This window comes from Oncorhynchus clarkii, chromosome 12 (genome assembly GCF_045791955.1).
Source record: "Oncorhynchus clarkii lewisi isolate Uvic-CL-2024 chromosome 12, UVic_Ocla_1.0, whole genome shotgun sequence".
Lineage (NCBI taxonomy): Eukaryota > Metazoa > Chordata > Actinopteri > Salmoniformes > Salmonidae > Oncorhynchus > Oncorhynchus clarkii.
This window is the reverse complement of record NC_092158.1, coordinates 102,769,441-102,790,861: the sequence shown is the minus strand read 5'-3', so window position 1 is coordinate 102,790,861 and position 21,421 is coordinate 102,769,441. Positions and strand designations below refer to the sequence as shown.

The following is a 21,421-nucleotide window of genomic DNA, read 5'->3' as shown; positions in this document are numbered from 1 at the left end:
GCCACTCACTCTGAAGTTGGTGCTGAAGACGTGTGTGTGTGTTGTGTGTGTGTGTGTGTGTGTGTGTGTGTGTGTGTGTGGCCACTCACTCTGAAGTTGGTGCTGAAGACGTGTGTGTGTGTGTGTGTGTGTGTGTGTGTGTGTGTGTGTTGCCACTCACTCTGAAGTTGGTGCTGAAGACGTGTGTGTGTGTTGTGTGTGTGTGTGTGTGTGTGTGTGTGTGGCCACTCACTCTGAAGTTGGTGCTGAAGACGTGTGTGTGTGTGTGTGTGTGGCCACTCACTCTTGAAGTTGGTGCTGAAGACGTGTGTGTGTGTGTGTGTGTGTGTGCGTGTGTGTGTGTGTTGCCACTCACTCTGAAGTTGGTGCTGAAGACGTGTGTGTGTGTGTTGTGTGTGTGTGTGTGTGTGTGTGTGTGTGTGTGTGTGTTGCCACTCACTCTGAAGTTGGTGCTGAAGACGTGTGTGTGTGTTGTGTGTGTGTGTGTGTGTGTGTGTGTGTGGCCACTCACTCTGAAGTTGGTGCTGAAGACGTGTGTGTGTGTGTGTGTGTGTGTGTGTGTGTGTGTGTGTGTGTGTATGTGGTGTGTGTGTTGCCACTCACTCTGAAGTTGGTGCTGAAGACGTGTGTGTGTGTTGTGTGTGTGTGTGTGTGTGTGGCCACTCACTCTGAAGTTGGTGCTGAAGACGTGTGTGTGTGTGTGTGTGTGTGTGTGGCCACTCACTCTGAAGTTGGTACTGAAGACGTGTGTGTGTGTGTGTTGTGTGTGTGTGTGTGTGTGTGTGTGTGTGTGTGTTGCCACTCACTCTGAAGTTGGTGCTGAAGACGTGTGTGTGTGTGTGTGTGTGTGTGTGTGTGTGTGTGTGTGTGTGTGTGTGTGTGTGTGTGTGGCCACTCACTCTGAAGTTGGTGCTGAAGACGTGTGTGTGTGTGTGTGTGTGTGTGTGTATGTGTGTGTGTGTGTGGTGTGTGTGTTGCCACTCACTCTGAAGTTGGTGCTGAAGACGTGTGTGTGTGTGTGTGTGTGTGTTGTGTGTGTGTGTGTGTGTGTGTGTGTGTGTGGCCACTCACTCTGAAGTTGGTGCTGAAGACGTGTGGGTGTGTGTGTGTGTGTGTTGCCACTCACTCTGAAGTTGGTGCTGAAGACGTGTGTGTGTGTGTGTGTGTGTGTTGCCACTCACTCTGAAGTTGGTGCTGAAGACGTGTGGGTAGCAGCGGGCCACCTGCAGGATGCAGCGGACGCTCTGACACAGCAGCTCCGGCGTGTCCAGGTTCTCCAGGATGGACTGCAGGCTACTCATCACCAGCTGACACAAACATGGCCGCCACAGACGGTCAGTTACCCAGCCTGCCCGTTACCCAGCCTGCCCCTCTCTCAACGTAACCGTCCCTAACAACAACCCTGGGCCTTATAACAAAACATGCCACAGACAGTCAGTTACCCACCCTGCCCCTCTCTCAACGTAACCGTCCCTAACAACAACCCTGGGCCTTATAACAAAACATGCCACAGACAGTCAGTTACCCACCCTGCCCCTCTCTCAACGTAACCGTCCCCAACAACAACCCTGGGCCTTATAACAAAACATGGCCGCCACAGACGGTCAGTTACCCAGCCTGCCCCTCTCTCAACGTAACCGTCCCTAACAACAACCCTGGGCCTTATAACAAAAACATATATGAGTACGAGTGCTGATCTGGGATCAGGCACCCCCCCCCCCCCCCCTGTTCAATGTCATCTTATTCATTGGTCGAAAAGGTCGAAATGATCCCAAGTCAGCCCTCCTACTGTGAGACACTATGAACGGGGCCCTGGTTCCTCCTACTGTGAGACACTATGAACGGGGCCCTGGTTCCTCCTACTGTGAGACACTATGAACGGGGCCCTGGTTCCTTCTACTGTGAGACACTATGAACGGGGCCCTGGTTCCTCCTACTGTGAGACACTATGAACGGGGCCCTGGTTCCTCCTACTGTGAGACACTATGAACGGGGCCCTGGTTCCTCCTACTGTGAGACACTATGAACGGGGCCCTGGTTCCTCCTACTGTGAGACACTATGAACGGGGCCCTGGTTCCTCCTACTGTGAGACACTATGAACGGGGCCCTGGTTCCTCCTACTGTGAGACACTATGAACGGGGCCCTGGTTCCTCCTACTGTGAGACACTATGAACGGGGCCCTGGTTCCTCCTACTGTGAGACACTATGAACGGGGCCCTGGTTCCTCCTACTGTGAGACACTATGAACGGGGCCCTGGTTCCTTCTACTGTGAGACACTATGAACGGGGCCCTGGTTCCTCCTACTGTGAGACACTATGAACGGGGCCCTGGTTCCTCCTACTGTGAGACACTATGAACGGGGCCCTGGTTCCTCCTACTGTGAGACACTATGAACGGGGCCCTGGTTCCTCCTACTGTGAGACACTATGAACGGGGCCCTGGTTCCTCCTACTGTGAGACACTATGAACGGGGCCCTGGTTCCTCCTACTGTGAGACACTATGAACACGGCCCTGGTTCCTCCTACTGTGAGACACTATGAACGGGGCCTTGGTTCCTCCTACCTGCATGACAGGTGAGAAGGCCTTCCTCTCTCCGGCTGCCTCCAGGGCTCGGTACGCTGCCACCAGGTACAGCAGCCTGACCTCGTCCCGGGTGCTGGAGCTGAACTTGACAAACATCCACTTGAAGATGCGCTCTGTTTCATAGCTCAGAGCGGTGCACAGGAGACCCAGGCACACCGCTGCTTCCTGACGCAGCTCTGACAGCAGCTTACTGCTACAGGGGAGAGAGAGAGGAGAGGGGGAGACAGGGGAGAGACAGGGGAGAGACAGGGGAGAGAGAGAGGAGAGACAGGGGAGAGAGAGGGGAGAGAGAGAGGAGAGACAGAGGAGAGAGAGAGGAGAGAGAGAGGAGAGAGAGAGGAGAGAGAGGAGAGAGGGAGAGGAGAGACAGGAGAGGAGAGACAGGAGAGAGAGAGAGAGGAGAGAGAGGAGAGACATGGGGAGAGACAGGGGAGAGAGACAGGGGAGAGAGGGAGAGGAGAGAGACAGGGGAGAGAGAGGAGAGGCAGGGGAGAGAGACAGGGGAGAGAGGGAGAGAGGAGAGACAGGGGAGAGAGAGAGGAGAGACAGGGGAGAGAGAGAGGAGAGACAGGGGAGAGAGAGAGAGGAGAGACAGGGGAGAGAGAGGAGAGACAGGAGAGAGAGAGAGAGGAGAGACAGGAGAGAGAGAGAGAGGAGAGACAGGAGAGAGAGAGAGAGGAGAGAGAGAGACAGGGTAGAGAGAGAGAGGAGAGAGAGAGGAGAGACAGGGGAGAGAGAGAGAGGAGAGAGAGAGGAGAGACAGGGGAGAGAGAGAGAGGAGAGAGAGAGGAGAGAGAGAGGAGAGAGAGGAGAGAGAGGAGAGAGAGGAGAGAGGGAGAGGAGAGACAGAGGAGAGACAGGGGAGAGAGAGAGAGACAGGGGAGACAGGGGAGAGAGAGAGAGACAGGGGAGAGAGAGAGAGAGGAGAGACAGGGGAGAGAGAGAGAGAGGAGAGACAGGGGAGAGAGAGAGAGAGGAGAGACAGGGGAGAGAGAGAGAGAGGAGAGACAGGGGAGAGAGAGAGAGGAGAGACAGGGGAGAGAGAGAGAGGAGAGACAGGAGAGAGAGAGAGAGGAGAGACAGGAGAGAGAGAGAGAGGAGAGACAGGAGAGAGAGAGAGAGAGGAGAGACAGGGGAGAGAGAGAGGAGAGACAGGGGAGAGAGAGAGGAGAGACAGGCGAGAGAGAGGAGAAAGAGGAGAGACAGGGGAGTCAGTACAAACCAACACACAAACTGACAAAGATCCTAAAACATCTAAAAAGGTCTCCATTGTCTGGATGGCTGGTTATATTATATATTAATATATATATTAAATTCGATATATTAAATTCATTTGAAGGCATGTATTAGCACGATGTTCCAAATGCCCGTATCACAAGAATCAAGTTGTTTGTTTTATGAGCGTCTGTCTTTTTGGTCTCGTCTCCTTCGCTCCTTCTGTGCTGTGACACCAAGTCCCTCCTCCTTCTGTGCTATGACACCAAGCCCCTCCTCCTGTGCTGTGACACCAAGCCCCTCCTCCTGTGCTGTGACACCAAGCCCCTCCTCCTGTGCTGTGACACCAAGCCCCTCCTCCTTCTGTGCTGTGACACCAAGCCCCTCCTCCTTCTGTGCTGTGACACAAAGCCCCTCCTCCATCTGTGCTGTGACACCAAGACCACTCCTCCTTCTGTGCTGTGACACCAAGCCCCTCCTCCTTCTGTGCTGTGACACAAAGCCCCTCCTCCTTCTGTGCTGTGACACCAAGACCCCTCCTCCTTCTGTGCTGTGACACCAAGCCCCTCCGTCTAGTCTGTTTTACTAGCCGTCTGGTCTGTTGTACTAGCCGTCTGGTCTGTTGTACTAGCCGTCTGGTCTGTTGTACTAGCCGTCTGGTCTGTTGTACTAGCCGTCTGGTCTGTTGTACTAGCCGTCTGGTCTGTTTGTTATACTAGCCGTCTGGTCTGTTTGTTATACTAGCCGTCTGGTCTGTTGTACTAGCCGTCTAGTCTGTTGTACTAGCCGTCTGGTCTGTTGTACTAGCCGTCTGGTCTGTTGTACTAGCCGTCTGGTCTGTTGTACTAGCCGTCTAGTCTGTTGTACTAGCCGTCTGGTCTGTTATATAATACCACTAGCAGCATCTTAACCAGACTGTTATACTAGCTGTCTAGTCTGTTATACTAGCTGTCTAGTCTGTTATACTAGCTGTCTAGTCTGTTATACTAGCTGTCTAGTCTGTTATACTAGCTGTCTAGTCTGTTATACTAGCTGTCTAGTCTGTTATACTAGCTGTCTAGTCTGTTATACTAGCTGTCTGGTCTGTTATACTAGCGGTCTGGTCTGTTATACTAGCTGTCTAGTCTGTTATACTAGCTGTCTAGTCTGTTATACTAGCTGTCTAGTCTGTTATACTAGCTGTCTAGTCTGTTATACTAGCTGTCTAGTCTGTTATACTAGCTGTCTAGTCTGTTATACTAGCTGTCTAGTCTGTTATACTAGCTGTCTAGTCTGTTATACTAGCTGTCTGGTCTGTTATACTAGCTGTCTGGTCTGTTATACTAGCTGTCTGGTCTGTTGTACTAGCCGTCTGGTCTGTTGTACTAGCCGTCTGGTCTGTTGTACTAGCCGTCTGGTCTGTTGTACTAGCCGTCTGGTCTGTTGTACTAGCCGTCTGGTCTGTTGTACTAGCCGTCTGGTCTGTTGTACTAGCCGTCTTGTCTGTTGTACTAGCCGTCTGGTCTGTTGTACTAGCCGTCTGGTCTGTTATACTAGCCGTCTGGTCTGTTATACTAGCCGTCTGGTCTGTTATACTAGCCGTCTGGTCTGTTATACTAGCCGTCTGGTCTGTTATACTAGCTGTCTGGTCTGTTATACTAGCCGTCTGGTCTGTTATACTAGCCGTCTGGTCTGTTATACTAGCCGTCTGGTCTGTTATACTAGCCGTCTGGTCTGTTATACTAGCTGTCTGGTCTGTTATACTAGCTGTCTGGTCTGTTATACTAGCTGTCTGGTCTGTTGTACTAGCCGTCTGGTCTGTTGTACTAGCCGTCTGGTCTGTTGTACTAGCCGTCTGGTCTGTTGTACTAGCCGTCTGGTCTGTTGTACTAGCCGTCTGGTCTGTTATACTAGCCGTCTGGTCTGTTGTACTAGCCGTCTGGTCTGTTGTACTAGCCGTCTGGTCTGTTGTACTAGCCGTCTGGTCTGTTATACTAGCCGTCTGGTCTGTTATACTAGCCGTCTGGTCTGTTATACTAGCCGTCTGGTCTGTTGTACTAGCTGTCTAGTCTGTTATACTAGCGGTCTAGTCTGTTATACTAGCCGTCTGGTCTGTTATACTAGCTGTCTAGTCTGTTATACTAGCCGTCTGGTCTGTTGTACTAGCCGTCTGGTCTGTTGTACTAGCCGTCTGGTCTGTTGTACTAGCCGTCTGGTCTGTTATACTAGCCGTCTGGTCTGTTATACTAGCCGTCTGGTCTGTTATACTAGCCGTCTGGTCTGTTGTACTAGCTGTCTAGTCTGTTGTACTAGCCGTCTAGTCTGTTGTACTAGCCGTCTGGTCTGTTGTACTAGCCGTCTGGTCTGTTATATAATACCACTAGCAGCATCTTAACCAGACTGTTATACTAGCTGTCTAGTCTGTTATACTAGCTGTCTAGTCTGTTATACTAGCTGTCTAGTCTGTTATACTAGCTGTCTAGTCTGTTATACTAGCTGTCTAGTCTGTTATACTAGCTGTCTAGTCTGTTATACTAGCTGTCTAGTCTGTTATACTAGCTGTCTAGTCTGTTATACTAGCTGTCTAGTCTGTTATACTAGCTGTCTAGTCTGTGTTGTATAAATGTGCAATGAGCATAAAACACAGTTTATAGAAGGCATTGGCAACTCGTTCTCATTCTGAGAGATAAACATCTTATCCAGGTAGGCCACTTGACTGAGAGATAAACATCTTATCCAGGTAGGCCCCTTGACTGAGAGATAAACATCTTATCCAGGTAGGCCCCTTGACTGAGAGATAAACATCTTATCCAGGTGGGCCCCTTGACTGAGAGATAAACATCTTATCCAGGTAGGCCCCTTGACTGAGAGATAAACATCTTATCCAGGTAGGCCCCTTGACTGAGAGATAAACATCTTATCCAGGTAGGCCCCTTGACTGAGAGATAAACATCTTATCCAGGTAGGCCCCTTGACTGAGAGATAAACATCTTATCCAGGTAGGCCCCTTGACTGAGAGATAAACATCTTATCCAGGTAGGCCCCTTGACTGAGAGATAAACATCTTATCCAGGTAGGCCCCTTGACTGAGAGATAAACATCTTATCCAGGTAGGCCCCTTGACTGAGAGATAAACATCTTATCCAGGTGGGCCACTTGACTGAGAGATAAACATCTTATCCAGGTAGGCCCCTTGACTGAGAGATAAACATCTTATCCAGGTAGGCCCCTTGACTGAGAGATAAACATCTTATCCAGGTAGGCCCCTTGACTGAGAGATAAACATCTTATCCAGGTAGGCCCCTTGACTTAAACATCAAAAGGAAGTGACCAGACTGTTAAACAGTTGGAGACAGACAGGAGGGTGTATTCATAACAGTTCAACTGTTCTAGCTTGTCTGGTCTGTTATGTAATACCACTAGCAGCATCTTAACCAGACTGTTGAACAGTTGGAGACAGACAGGAGGGTGTATTCATAACAGTTGAACTGTTCTAGCTTGTTATTAACAAGCGAATAGATCCAGGTTGACTAGACCTATTACGTACGATATGCTGGCTACCCACCAGCACGTGGGCTTATGCTGCAGAGATGGTTGATGAGATCTGTGGTAATGGTCTGTAATGTCTGCTACCAGAAGTCAGTCGTTATTAGTGGATGTGCATTAGGCACACTTCTGTTTAGGATTATTTACTAAAAAAAAGGGCATTTTTCATAGACGCGTCACTGATCTGGATTTCAAGTCTTATTGCAGAAAAGCAGGTTAAACTAATGTTTTTATTAGATCATTAAATGATTAGTGGGTCTTGTGGAAGGCTTGTGTTTAACCTAGGTTTAATTACACAAGCCCTGAATTCATTAGATTGTTCCTGACTGTTTGAAATGCTGTGTTTGGATCTTTAAATCACGCAACGACACTTAGATGTTTTTATTTAACAAGGCAAGTCAGATAAGAACAAATCCTTCATTACAATGACGGCCCACCCAGGTTAAACCCTAACCTGGGCCACGCTGGGCCTATTGTGCCCTGCCGTACGGCCCAATGACGGCCCACCCCGGTTAAACCCTAACCTGGGCCACGCTGGGCCTATTGTGCCCTGCCGTACGGCCCAATGACGGCCCACCCCGGTTAAACCCTAACCTGGGCCACGCTGGGCCTATTGTGCCCTGCCGTACGGCCCAATGACGGCCCACCCCGGTTAAACCCTAACCTGGGCGACACTGGGCATATTGTGCCCCGCCGTACGGCCCAATGACGGCCCACCCCGGTTAAACCCTAACCTGGGCGACGCTGGGCCTATTGTGCCCTGCCGTACGGCCCAATGACGGCCCACCCCGGTTAAACCCTAACCTGGGCCACGCTGGTCCTATTGTGCCCTGCCGTACAGGACTCTCAATCACGGCCAGTTGTGGCACAGCCTGGAATCGAACCAGGGACTGTAGTGACGCCTCTAGTACTGAGATGCAGGTTCTTAAACCGCTGTGATACAGTCTGGACTGGAACCAGGGTCTGTAGTTACTCCTCTAGTACTGAGATGCAGTGTCTGTAGTGACTCCCCTACCACTGAGATGCAGGGCCTTAGATCGCTGTGATACAGTCTGGAATCGAACCAGGGACTGTAGTGACTCCTCTACCACAGAGACATGAAGGCCAGAGACATGAAGGCCAGAGACATGAAGACATGAAGACCAGAGATATGAAGACCAGACATGAAGACCAGAGACATGAAGACCAGAGACATGAAGACATGAAGACCAGAGACATGAAGACATGAAGACCAGAGACATGAAGACATGAAGACCAGAGACATGAAGACCAGAGACATGAAGACATGAAACCCAGAGACATGAAGACCAGAGACATGAAGGCCAGAGACATGAAGACATGAAGACATGAAGACCAGAGACATGAAGACCAGAGACATGAAGACCAGAGACATGAAGACCAGAGACATGAAGACCAGACATGAAGACATGAAGACCAGAGACATGAAGACCAGAGACATGAAGACCAGAGACATGAAGGCCAGAGACATGAAGACATGAAGACGAGAGACATGAAGACCAGAGACATGAAGACCAGAGACATGAAGGCCAGAGACATGAAGACATGAAGACCAGAGACATGAAGACCAGAGACATGAAGACCAGAGACATGAAGACCAGAGACATGAAGACATGAAGACCAGAGACATGAAGACCAGAGACATGAAGACCAGAGACATGAAGACATGAAGACCAGAGACATGAAGACCAGAGACATGAAGACCAGAGACATGAAGACCAGAGACATGAAGACCAGAGACATGAAGACATGAAGACCAGAGACATGAAGACCAGAGACATGAAGACCAGAGACATGAAGACATGAAGACCAGAGACATGAAGACCAGAGACATGAAGACATGAAGACCAGAGACATGAATACATGAGGACCAGAGACATGACCTGGTCAGAAGTACTGTACCATACAGGGAACAAGGTGCAGGGAACAAGGTGCAGGGAACAAGGTGCAGGGAACAAGGTGCAGGGAACAAGGTGCAGGGAACAAGGTGCAGGGAACAAGGTGCAGGGAACAAGGTGCAGGGAACAAGGTGCAGGGAACAAGGTGCAGGGAACAAGGTGCAGGGAACAAGGTGCAGGGAACAAGGTGCAGGGAACAAGGTGCAGGGAACAGGGTGCAGGGAACAGGGTGCAGGGAACAGGGTGCAGGGAACAGGGTGCAGGGAACAGGGTGCAGGGAACAGGGTGCAGGGAACAGGGTGCAGGGAACAGGGTGCAGGGAACAGGGTGCAGGGAACAGGGTGCAGGGAACAGGGTGCAGGGAACAGGGTGCAGGGAACAGGGTGCAGGGAACAGGGTGCAGGGAACAGGGTGCAGGGAACAAGGTGCAGGGAACAAGGTGCAGGGAACAAGGTGCAGGGAACAAGGTGCAGGGAACAAGGTGCAGGGAACAGGGTGCAGGGAACAGGGTGCAGGGAACAGGGTGCAGGGAACAGGGTGCAGGGAACAGGGTGCAGGGAATAGGGAACAGGGTGCAGGGAACAGGGAACAGGGTGCCATTTCAGATGGAGACTCTTTGGCTCCTGATGGGGAACTTCCTCTTACCTTTCATTCAAAATATCATTCAGGGTACTGAGGATCGTATCCAACTGTTTCACCAGGGCCTGGTGGGAGAGAGGGGTGTGAGAGAGAGAAAAGGGGGAGGGCGAGAGAGAGGAACACAATCAGTGTCAAACAGGGAGAGAACACAGTTCTACAGTGGAGCTGCACCACCACTACCCCCAGTAAACACAGCCGCCCCCCCCCCCCCAGTAAACACAGCCAAGAGTAGTGCACCACCCGGGGGCCTACAGTAGTGCACCACCCGGGGGCCTACAGTAGTGCACCACCCGGGGGCCTACAGTAGTGCCCTACTCGGGGGCCTACAGTAGTGCCCTACTCGGGGGCCTACAGTAGTGCCCTACTCGGGGGCCTACAGTAGTGCCCTACTCGGGGGCCTACAGTAGTGCCCTACTCGGGGGCCTACAGTAGTGCACTACTCGGGGGCCTACAGTAGTGCACTACTCGGGGGCCTACAGTAGTGCACTACTCGGGGGCCTACAGTAGTGCACTACTCGGGGGCCTACAGTAGTGCACTACTCGGGGGCCTACAGTAGTGCACTACTCGGGGGCCTACAGTAGTGCACTACTCGGGGGCCTACAGTAGTGCACTACTCGGGGGCCTACAGTAGTGCACTACTCGGGGCCTACAGTAGTGCACTACTCGGGGCCTACAGTAGTGCACTACTCGGGGCCTACAGTAGTGCACTACTCGGGGCCTACAGTAGTGCACTACCCGGGGCCTATAGTAGTGCACTACTCGTTACCGGGGTCAATCGATTGATTGAATAACAGACAGATCAACCTCACCACTGATGTCGTCAGAGTGAGTGATAAACTACCCAAATAGATAGATATGATTGATGACCTCACCACTGATAGATAGAATAGTTGAGAGAATGATTTATTTCAGATTTTATTTCATTCATCACATTCCCAGTGGGTCAAAAGTTTACATACACTCAATTAGCATTTGGTAGCATTGCCTTTAAATTGTTTAACTTTGGTCAAACGTTTTGGGTAGCCTTCCACAAGCTTCCCACAATAAGTTGGGTGAATTTTGGCCCATTCCTCCTGACAGAGCTGGTGTAACTGAGTCAGGTTTGTAGGCCTCCTTGCTCACGCACGCTTTTTCAGTTCTGCCCACAAATGTTCTATAGGATTGAGGTCAGGGCTTTGTGATGGCCACTACAATACCTTGACTTTGTTGTCCTTAAGCCATTTTGCCACAACTTTGGAAGCATGCTTGGGGTCATTAGCAAAGCACCCCCACAACATGATGCTGCCACCCCCGTGCTTCACTGTTGGGATGGTTTATCCGGCTTGCAAGCCCCTCCCCCTTTCCTCTCCAAGCATAACGATGGTCATTATGGCCAAACAGTTTCATCAGATCAGAGGACATTTCTCCAAAAAGTACGATCTTTGTCCCCATCTCCAGTTACAAACCGTAGTCTGGCTTGTTTATGGTGGTTTTGGAGCAGTGGCTTCTTCCTTGCTGAGCGGCCTTTCAGGTTATATCGATATAGGACTCGTTTTACTGTGGATATAGATACTTTTATACCTGTTTCCTCCAGCATCTTCACAAGGTCCTTTGCTGTTGTTCTGGGAATGATTTGCACTTTTCGCACCAAAGTACATTCATCTCTAGGAGACAGAACGCGTCTCCTTCCTGAGCGGTATGACGGCTGCGTGGTCCCATGGTGTTCCGTACTATTGTTTGTACAGATGAACCTGGTACCTTCAGGCGTTTGGAAATTACTCCCAAGGATGAACCAGACTTGTGGAGGTCTACAATGTTTTTTCTGAGGTCTTAGCTGATTTCTTTTGATTTTCCCATGATGTCAAGCAAAGAGGCACTGAGTTTGAAGGTAGGCCTTGAAATACATCCACAGGTACACCTCCAATTGACTCACATGATGTCAATTAGCCTAACAGAAGCATCTAAAGCCATTTCATCATTTTCTGGAATTTTCCAAGCTGTTTAAAGGCACAATCAACTCAGTGTATGTAAACTTCTGACCCACTGGAATTGTGATAGTGAATTATAAGTGAAATAATCTGTATGTTAACAATTGTTGGAAAAATGACTTGTGTCATGCACAAAGTAGATGTCCTAACCGACTTGCCAAAACTATAGTTTAAGACATTTGTGGAGTGGTTGAAAAACAAGTTTTAATGGACTCCAACCTAAGTGTATGTAAACTTCCCACTTCAACTGTAGATATGATCGATGACCTCACCACTTTGTTGTCAGAGTGAGTGATGAACTCCCGGAGCTGTCTGACAGTGGCCAGCCGGCGGTCCCTGTCCTCCTCACGGGACGCACGGCGCAGGAGGTTGGACAGGCGAGACTCATCAGAGTGAGACATCCCTCTGTCTGTAAGGGGGGGGCAGAGAGAGGGATGGAAAGAACAGGAAAAGAGGGAGAGAGGGCGGGATGTAAAGAGAGATGGAGAAAGAGATTGAAAGAGGGGAATGGAGAGATAAAATGGTGATCAGAAATAGAATTCAGCAATGTTGCCATTATATGTAAGAGAACCAAGTAGTGACTTCCAAACCCATCCTCAGAACCCCCAGACGCTCCAGGGATGTGATCTATTCCACAGCACCTGATTCAACTGGTCAACTAATCATCAAGACCTTGACTAGGTGAATCGGGTGTATTAAGACTGGGGAGAGGTCTGGCGACGGCCCCCGGGGGGGAGAGGTCTGACAACAGCCCCCCTGGGGGGAGAGGTCTGACGACGGCCCCCCGGGGGGAGAGGTCTGACGACAGCCCCCCGGGGGGAGAGGTCTGACGACAGCCCCCCGGGGGGAGAGGTCTGACGACAGCCCCCCGGGGGGAGAGGTCTGACGACAGCCCCCCGGGGGGAGAGGTCTGATGACAGCCCCTGGTGTACACTAAATACTCACCGTGGGATTTCCTCATGTCCTTAGAAGCTAAAGCACGGTTTCCATGCTGCTGAAAAGTGGTCAAATCGGCGGTCGCATCGTTGATCCTCAACTCTTGCCCCAACGACTTCCAACCAAAAGTATCATCACTGAACCCTCCTGCAGCTTCATATCCTCCTGGAGGGGGTGGAGAGAGAGAGAGAGAGAGAGAGGGGGAGGAGGGGGTGGAGACAGAGATGAGGGGGTAGAGAGAGAGAGAGGAGGAGAGGAGGGGGTGGAGAGAGAGAGAGAGGGGAGGAGGGGGTGGAGACAGAGAGATGAGGGGGTAGAGAGAGAGAGAGGAGGAGAGGAGGGGGTGGAGAGAGAGAGAGAGAGAGAGAGAGAGGGGGAGGAGGGGGTGTAGAGAGGAGAGGAGGGGAGAGGAGGGGGTGTAGTAGATGACTAATTACCACAGGTGTCAGGAGCGCAGTAGATGGCTAATTACCACAGGTGGCAGGAGCGCAGTAGATGGCTAATTACCACAGGTGTCAGGAGCGCAGTAGATGGCTAATTACCACAGGTGTCAGGAGCGCAGTAGATGGCTAATTACCACAGGTGTCAGGAGCGCAGTAGACGGTCTAAAGTAGGGCACTACATAGGGAATAGGGTGCCATTATTGGGTCCTGGTCTAAAGTAGTGCACTACATAGGGAATAGGGTGCCATTGAGACACAGCCTTCTCTACCACGAGGGCAGATATCTGTGGGGGAACCCGGGGATTCACGGTGCTTTCCTTCTACCAGATGCCCGGGACAGATACGACACCACAGAGACCAGAAGTCTCTTTCTCTTTCACTTCCACAGAAACATTAAGCCGACGTGAGTCTGAGGACCCGGGAAGGAAAGAGGGAGAGAAGCTGGATGACTCCTAAAAGACACCACTACCAGTTTATAAGTCATTTACACAGAACACTCAGGGGTTGTCCACAGTTCAATGACATGAGGACTACAGGTTCACCTCTGGATAATGTGACCACAACAATAAATACACTGATACAAATAGGGCCCTGGTCTAAAGCAGTGACCCGTGTATCAAATCAAATGTGACTTGTCACACGCGCCGAATACAACAGTGTAGACCTTACAGTGAAATGCTTTACTGACAAGCCCTTAACCAACAGTGTAGACCTCACGGTGAAATGCTGACTTACAAGCCCTTAACCAACAGTGTAGACCTCACAGTGAAATGCTTTACTGACAAGCCCTTAACCAACAGTGTAGACCTTACAGTGAAATGCTGACTTACAAGCCCTTAACCAACAGTGCAGTTCAAGAAGAGTTAAGAAATTATTTACCAAATAAACTAAGGTAAAAAATTATAAAAAGTAACACAATAACATAACGAGGCTATATACAGGGGGTACCGGTACTGAGTCAATGTGGAGGTTATATACAGGGGGTACCAGTACTGAGTCAGTGTGGAGGTTATATACAGGGGGTACCGGTACTGAGTCAGTGTGGAGGTTATATACAGGGGGTACCAGTACTGAGTCAGTGTGGAGGTTATATACAGGGGGTACCGGTACTGAGTCAGTGTGGAGGCTATATACAGGGGGTACCAGTACTGAGTCAGTGTGGAGGTTATATACAGGGGGTACCGGTACAGAGTCAGTGTGGAGGTTATATACAGGGGTACCAGTACTGAGTCAGTGTGGAGGTTATATACAGGGGGTACCGGTACTGAGTCAGTGTGGAGGTTATATACAGGGGGTACCGGTACTGAGTCAGTGTGGAGGTTATATACAGGGGGTACCGGTACTGAGTCAGTGTGGAGGTTATATACAGAGGGTAGCGGTACTGAGTCAGTGTGGAGGTTATATACAGGGGGTACCGGTACTGAGTCAGTGTGGAGGTTATATACAGGGGGTAGCGGTACTGAGTCAGTGTGGAGGTTATATACAGGGGGTAGCGGTACAGAGTCAGTGTGGAGGTTATATACAGGGGGTACCGGTACTGAGTCAGTGTGGAGGTTATATACAGGGGGTACCAGTTCAGAGTCAGTGTGGAGGTTATATACAGGGGGTACCGGTACTGAGTCAGTGTGGAGGCTATATACAGGGGGTACCGGTACTGAGTCAGTGTGGAGGTTATATACAGGGGGTACCGGTACTGAGTCAGTGTGGAGGTTATATACAGGGGGTAGCGGTACTGAGTCAGTGTGGAGGTTATATACAGGGGGTACCGGTACTGAGTCAGTGTGGAGGTTATATACAGGGGGTACCGGTACTGAGTCAGTGTGGAGGTTATATACAGGGGGTAGCGGTACAGAGTCAGTGTGGAGGTTATATACAGGGGGTACCGGTACTGAGTCAGTGTGGAGGTTATATACAGTGGGTAGCGGTACTGAGTCAGTGTGGAGGTTATATACAGGGGGTACCGGTACTGAGTCAGTGTGGAGGTTATATACAGGGGGTAGCGGTACTGAGTCAGTGTGGAGGTTATATACAGAGGGTAGCGGTACAGAGTCAGTGTGGAGGTTATATACAGGGGGTACCGGTACTGAGTCAGTGTGGAGGTTATATACAGGGGGTACCAGTTCAGAGTCAGTGTGGAGGTTATATACAGGGGGTACCGGTACTGAGTCAGTGTGGAGGCTATATACAGGGGGTACCGGTACTGAGTCAGTGTGGAGGTTATATACAGGGGGTACCGGTACTGAGTCAGTGTGGAGGTTATATACAGGGGGTAGCGGTACAGAGTCAGTGTGGAGGTTATATACAGGGGGTACCGGTACTGAGTCAGTGTGGAGGTTATATACAGGGGGTACCAGTTCAGAGTCAGTGTGGAGGTTATATACAGGGGGTACCGGTACTGAATCAGTGTGGAGGCTATATACAGGAGGTACCGGTACTGAGTCAGTGTGGAGGTTATATACAGGGGGTACCGGTACTGAGTCAGTGTGGAGGTTATATACAGGGGGTAGCGGTACTGAGTCAGTGTGGAGGTTATATACAGGGGGTACCGGTACAGAGTCAGTGTGGAGGTTATATACAGGGGGTACCGGTACTGAGTCAGTGTGGAGGTTATATACAGGGGGTACCGGTACAGAGTCAGTGTGGAGGTTATATACAGGGGGTACCGGTACCGAGTCAGTGTGGAGGCTATATACAGGGGGTACCGGTACTGAGTCAGTGTGGAGGTTATATACAGGGGGTACCAGTACTGAGTCAGTATGGAGGTTATATACAGGGGGTACCGGTACTGAGTCAGTGTGGAGGCTATATACAGGGGGTACCAGTACTGAGTCAGTGTGCGGGGGTACAGGTCATTTATACATGTAGGTAGGGGTGAAGTGACTATGCATAGATATAGGGTATAGGGATATAGGGTGCCATTGGGGCCCCGGCCTAAAGTAGTGCACTATATAGGGAATAGGGTGTAATTTCACACACAGCCGCTGTCAGGTGTGTCAGCGTTTACTGCTAACCTGACCCCATAACAACCCAAGCCTGGTCTCATGTACTGCTAACCTGACCCCATAACAACCCAAGCCTGGTCTCATGTACTGCTAACCTGACCCCATAACAACCCAAGCCTGGTCTCATGTACTGCTAACCTGACCCCATAACAACCCAAGCCTGGTCTCATGTACTGCTAACCTGACCCCATAACAACCCAAGCCTGGTCTCAGATCTGTTTGTGCTGTCTTGCCAACTAGCTCCTATGGTCTTTGTCACTTGATGTCCCTTGGCACGACTGCACAAACAGATCCGGAACCAGGCTACTATAATACACAGCACCCCTGCCTGGGTCGGCAGGCCTGAACGAGGCTACTATAATACACAGCACCCCTGCCTAGGTCAGTAGGCCTGAACCAGGCTACTATAATACACAGCACCCCTGCCTGGGTCGGCAGGCCTGAACCAGGCTACTATAATACACAGCACCCCTGCCTGGGTCGGCAGGCCTGAACCAGGCTACTATAATACACAGCACCCCTGCCTGGGTCGGCAGGCCTGAACCAGGCTACTATTATACACAGCACCGCTTTCTGGGTCGGCAGGCGTGAACCAGGCTACTATAATACACAGCACCCCTGCCTGGGTCGGCAGGCCTGAACCAGGCTACTATTATACACAGCACCCCTGCCTGGGTCGGCAGACCTGAACCAGGCTACCATTATACACAGCACCGCTTTCTGGGTCGGCAGGCGTGAACCAGGCTACTATTATACACAGCACCCCTTTCTGGGTCGGCAGGCCTGAACCAGGCTACTATTATACACAGCACCCCTGCCTGGGTCGGCAGGCCTGAACCAGGCTACTATTATACACAGCACCCCTGCCCGGGTCGGCAGGCCTGAACCAGGCTACTATAATACACAGCACCCCTGCCTGGGTCGGCAGGCCTGAACCAGGCTACTATTATACACAGCACCCCTGCCTGGGTCGGCAGGCCTGTTACGAATCCCCTTTTACTCTTTAGAGCAATGGGTAGCAGGTCTGCCTACAGTGAGACCCGCAAGGGGCGTAACAGTCGTAGCTCACTTAAATCACAGTACCACCAACATGTTGCAAACAGGCAGTAGCACCCACCCCCAGCCCACACCCATCCCGAGCCCACACCCAACCCACACCACACCACACCCCAGCCCAACATGTTGCAGACAGGCAGTAGCACCCAACACCAGCCCACACCCACCCCAACATGCTGCAGACAGTCCGTAGCACCCATCCCCAGCCCACTCACACCCCAACATGCTGCAGACAGGCCGTAGCACCCACCCACAGCCCACACCCACCACCAGCCCACACCCACCACCAGCCCACACCCACCCCAACATGCTGCAGACAGGCAGTAGCACCCAACACCAGCCCACACCCACCCCAACATGCTGCAGACAGGCAGTAGCACCCAACACCAGCCCACACCCACCCCAACATGCTACAGACAGGCAGTAGCACCCAACACCAGCCCACACCCACCCCAACATGCTGCAGACAGGCAGTAGCACCCAACACCAGCCCACACCCACCCCAACATGCTACAGACAGGCAGTAGCACCCAACACCAGCCCACACCCACCCCAACATGCTGCAGACAGGCAGTAGCACCCAACACCAGCCCACACCCACCCCAACATGCTGCAGACAGGCAGTAGCACCCAACACCAGCCCACACCCACCCCAACATGCTGCAGACAGGCAGTAGCACCCAACACCAGCCCACACCCACCCCAACATGCTGCAGACAGGCAGTAGCACCCAACACCAGCCCACACCCACCCCAACATGCTGCAGACAGGCAGTAGCACCCAACACCAGCCCACACCCATCCCAACATGCTGCAGACAGGCAGTAGCACCCAACACCAGCCCACACCCACCCCAACATGCTGCAGACAGGCAGTAGCACCCAACACCAGCCCACACCCACCCCAACATGCTGCAGACAGTAGACAGTAACAGTAACACCCACCCCAACATGCTGCAGACAGGCAGTAGACAGTATACAGTAACACCCACCCCAACATGCTGCAGACAGGCAGTAGCACCCAACACCAGCCCACACCCACCCCAACATGCTGCAGACAGTAGACAGTAACACCCACCCCAACATGCTGCAGACAGGCAGTAGACAGTATACAGTAACACCCACCCCAACATGCTGCAGACAGTAGACAGTATACAGTAACACCCACCCCAACATGCTGCAGACAGTAGACAGTATACAGTAACACCCACCCCAACATGCTGCAGACAGTAGACAGTATACAGTAACACCCACCCCCTTCGTCCAGTGTGTCTGCAGTGTCTGGGAAGGCATCATTCTGTAGGAGAGGTGGGGAGACAGGCCGGTCCGAGGTTGCTACTCCCACTGCTGTTGGGTCGTATACAGCTGCTGCACCCAGGTCTCTGGTGGCGATGCACTTCACACCGTCCTGGCTAGCTGCTGACACGCTGTCGCCTCTGAAGCCGGCGGACAGAGGAACAGACACACGGGGGGGGGGGGGGGGGGGCAAGACACAAACACACAGTCAGTGAAATCCCCCTGGGAAGACAGTCAGGGCAACTTGTACTTGATCGATGCTAAATGACTGTGGTTCATCATTTTTTACATTTTATTTAACTAGGCAAATCAGTTTAGAACAAATTCTTATTTACAATGACGGCCTACCGGGGAACAGTGGGTTAACTGCCTTGTTCAGGGGAACAGTGGGTTAACTGCCTTGTTTAGGGGCAGAAGGCCAGGTTTTTACATTGTCAGCTTGGGGATTCGATCCAGCAACCTTTCCACCCAATCATAACTTATATGGATACACTCCCTACAGTTAGACAATCTCACCCCAGTCTGGTTTACAAGTCTAGGATTTAACAACTGGATACATGGATTGAGAAATGATTCTAGCTCATTTACAGCTCTGTAGAATAGTTTCTATAAGACTCTGAGCATTTGTCTGAACAGAACCGTCAAATGGAGGGAGGTGGAGGTCTCAACTGAAGGAATGTTTTAACACCACCTCCCACTCTTTGATCAGGAACTGATTAACTTGCATAATGCACTTTATTGATGTCCCTGTGCAATTCAAACCGCTGACAGCATTGCTAAATCGCTTTCGTTTACTGTTAAAGGGTGGTACCGCGCAAAACTAGTAAAGCTAGCAGGTTAGCAATCAGTTAGCAAGCGTTAAAAACCCCTGTAGCTAGTTAGTTAGCGCTCTTCTGGCTAGTTACTGTTTGAGCGATAACTAGGTAGCCAATATCAACTGTCAAGCCGAGGTTATCTAGCTAATCATTGTTGACCAGATAACGTTACACAAGACAGCAGGAAAGACGAACGTTGCCCACTGATGGCCAACCGTTCGGTAGCCAACTAGAAAGCCAATGTTTCCACACTTTACGTTACCATTTGATGTCAAATCAGTTTACTGTTCCGGATACCGAGTTATCAAAGCACAACTAACCAACGACTGGTATTGTAGCTATCTATCTAACAAGCTCTGGGGACAAAATGTGACGAAAGTTACAACCTAGCTAACGAACACTAGCCATAGTTAGCTGCTAGTTAGTTAGCTAGTTGGCTAACATCATATGCTGCCACGATGTGCGCTTTGAGTTAACTGACGTTGACTAGCTGGCTACCAAGTGAAGGTAACATGTCATCTCAGTGACAATGAATGTAGGCTAATAATAGTAATAACAACTAGCAATAGCTAGCTAACACCACTTCCACTGTTACCGAAATAGCTTCCAATCATTGGCTTCTCTTACCAGGTTAGCTAGCTAGCCATGTATACCTAAACACGAGGAAAGCATAGCAATGCGGCAGGTTGTTTTGAGTCAGAATAAAATGCGCAAAGTGTTGGTTTGCCTTGATAGCTAGTTTGGATAACGTTATCAAGCTTGAGCGTTAGCTTACTTGTTTGCTGGCTAGCTACTGTTATCAAGCCATTTCCCTAAGGTGTGGGAACCAAAGTGTCTGACTAGCCAAATAAAGAAGCCGAGGTTAGGCCCAGCGGATCCCCGTTCTCTTTTAGACCGTCTCCCCCCGTGGCGCGATACCAACCTGGGCTGCCAATCATTCCAGTTTCGCTGCAGTTTGTGGGCGCTGCTAAGCCGAAACCCAAGGGCTTTACGGCTCATTACCTTTGCGAGAACAGCATGACCTGCTCTCAACGGGATTAAATTCCGTGAACAAGCGTATTTGCTCGGTATCTGTTTATTTTATGTCCATTAATGGACCCTCTACAGCTATCGGTGTGCGTTATGTTTTGTGTCGGGTCCGGCCTCCTTTCTTTTTTTTTTCCTCCTTTATTTTTTGTCTCCCACTCCTTCTTCTATTCTTGATGAAAGAGCCACTGGCCCCTTCTCTTTATAACAGCGCCATCTGCCGGACTTTATAGCGACCATAGCAAGGAGCTGTGACTGCAACAGAACAGGTTTGATCAAATAACCCAGAGATTTACCTAGCTAACTTCACTGACCCTCAACAACAACAAAAAACAGACAAAATATATAAAACGATGTTCATGTTCTCTTCTTCTTCTCAATCTCCTCTGCAGCTAGTTGTTTGTCTTTGCACATCACTTGGAATATGCGATGCTAAGCGACAGCATCAGGAGCAGGGGTGAGGAGAGAGAGCATGCATGCAGCAACAGAGGATGCAAGGTAAAGATGAGCAGGATTCAAAGCATTATGGTGTGTGTAGTAGTGCAAACTTCAATGGGTTTTTTTCTCCATAAAATGTTCATATAGCACACACACACACACACACACACACACACACACACACACACACACACACACACACACACACACACAAACAGCTATGTCTTACTATATGCCAACAATTGATTCCCATTCACACACACATACACATGTGTACACCTATTTTTTCCTGAAATATTAAACTGTAAGCTGTAACAGCTGACAATTGAACAACAGGGTAGGACAACCCCCCCCCCCCCCCCCCCTCTACTGTAGAGAAGCTACATTCTTGTCTCTTCTGTAGATGTTATAGCCATGTATTGCTACCACTGTGTCTTCAAAGGAATGATGTAAGTGAGTTTCAGATATACATTTATTAATGTTAACTTTTAATAGCAAGTTATCAAATTTCATGAACCTTGTTTCTTAGGCTACGTATGTTAATGTGGCCTATTTTACCTTG

At 50.5% G+C, this 21,421-nt stretch overlaps 1 protein-coding gene across 1 annotated transcript in view; it reads right to left on the bottom strand.

The window, feature by feature from the left end:
- Positions 1–20,452, bottom strand: part of LOC139421773 (serine/threonine-protein kinase SMG1-like) — a 140,959-nt gene extending 120,507 nt beyond the window's left edge. The window contains exons 1-7 of the mRNA XM_071172893.1: positions 20,318–20,452; positions 18,539–18,720; positions 12,796–12,951; positions 12,123–12,259; positions 9,889–9,947; positions 2,567–2,780; positions 1,182–1,307 (exon numbers count right to left, since the gene is read on the bottom strand). Coding sequence (XP_071028994.1) covers positions 1,182–1,307; positions 2,567–2,780; positions 9,889–9,947; positions 12,123–12,259; positions 12,796–12,951; positions 18,539–18,720; positions 20,318–20,394 — 951 coding nt within the window. The 5' untranslated portion in view covers positions 20,395–20,452. The remainder of the gene's footprint in view (positions 1–1,181; positions 1,308–2,566; positions 2,781–9,888; positions 9,948–12,122; positions 12,260–12,795; positions 12,952–18,538; positions 18,721–20,317) is intronic.
- Positions 20,453–21,421: the final 969 nt, after the last annotated feature.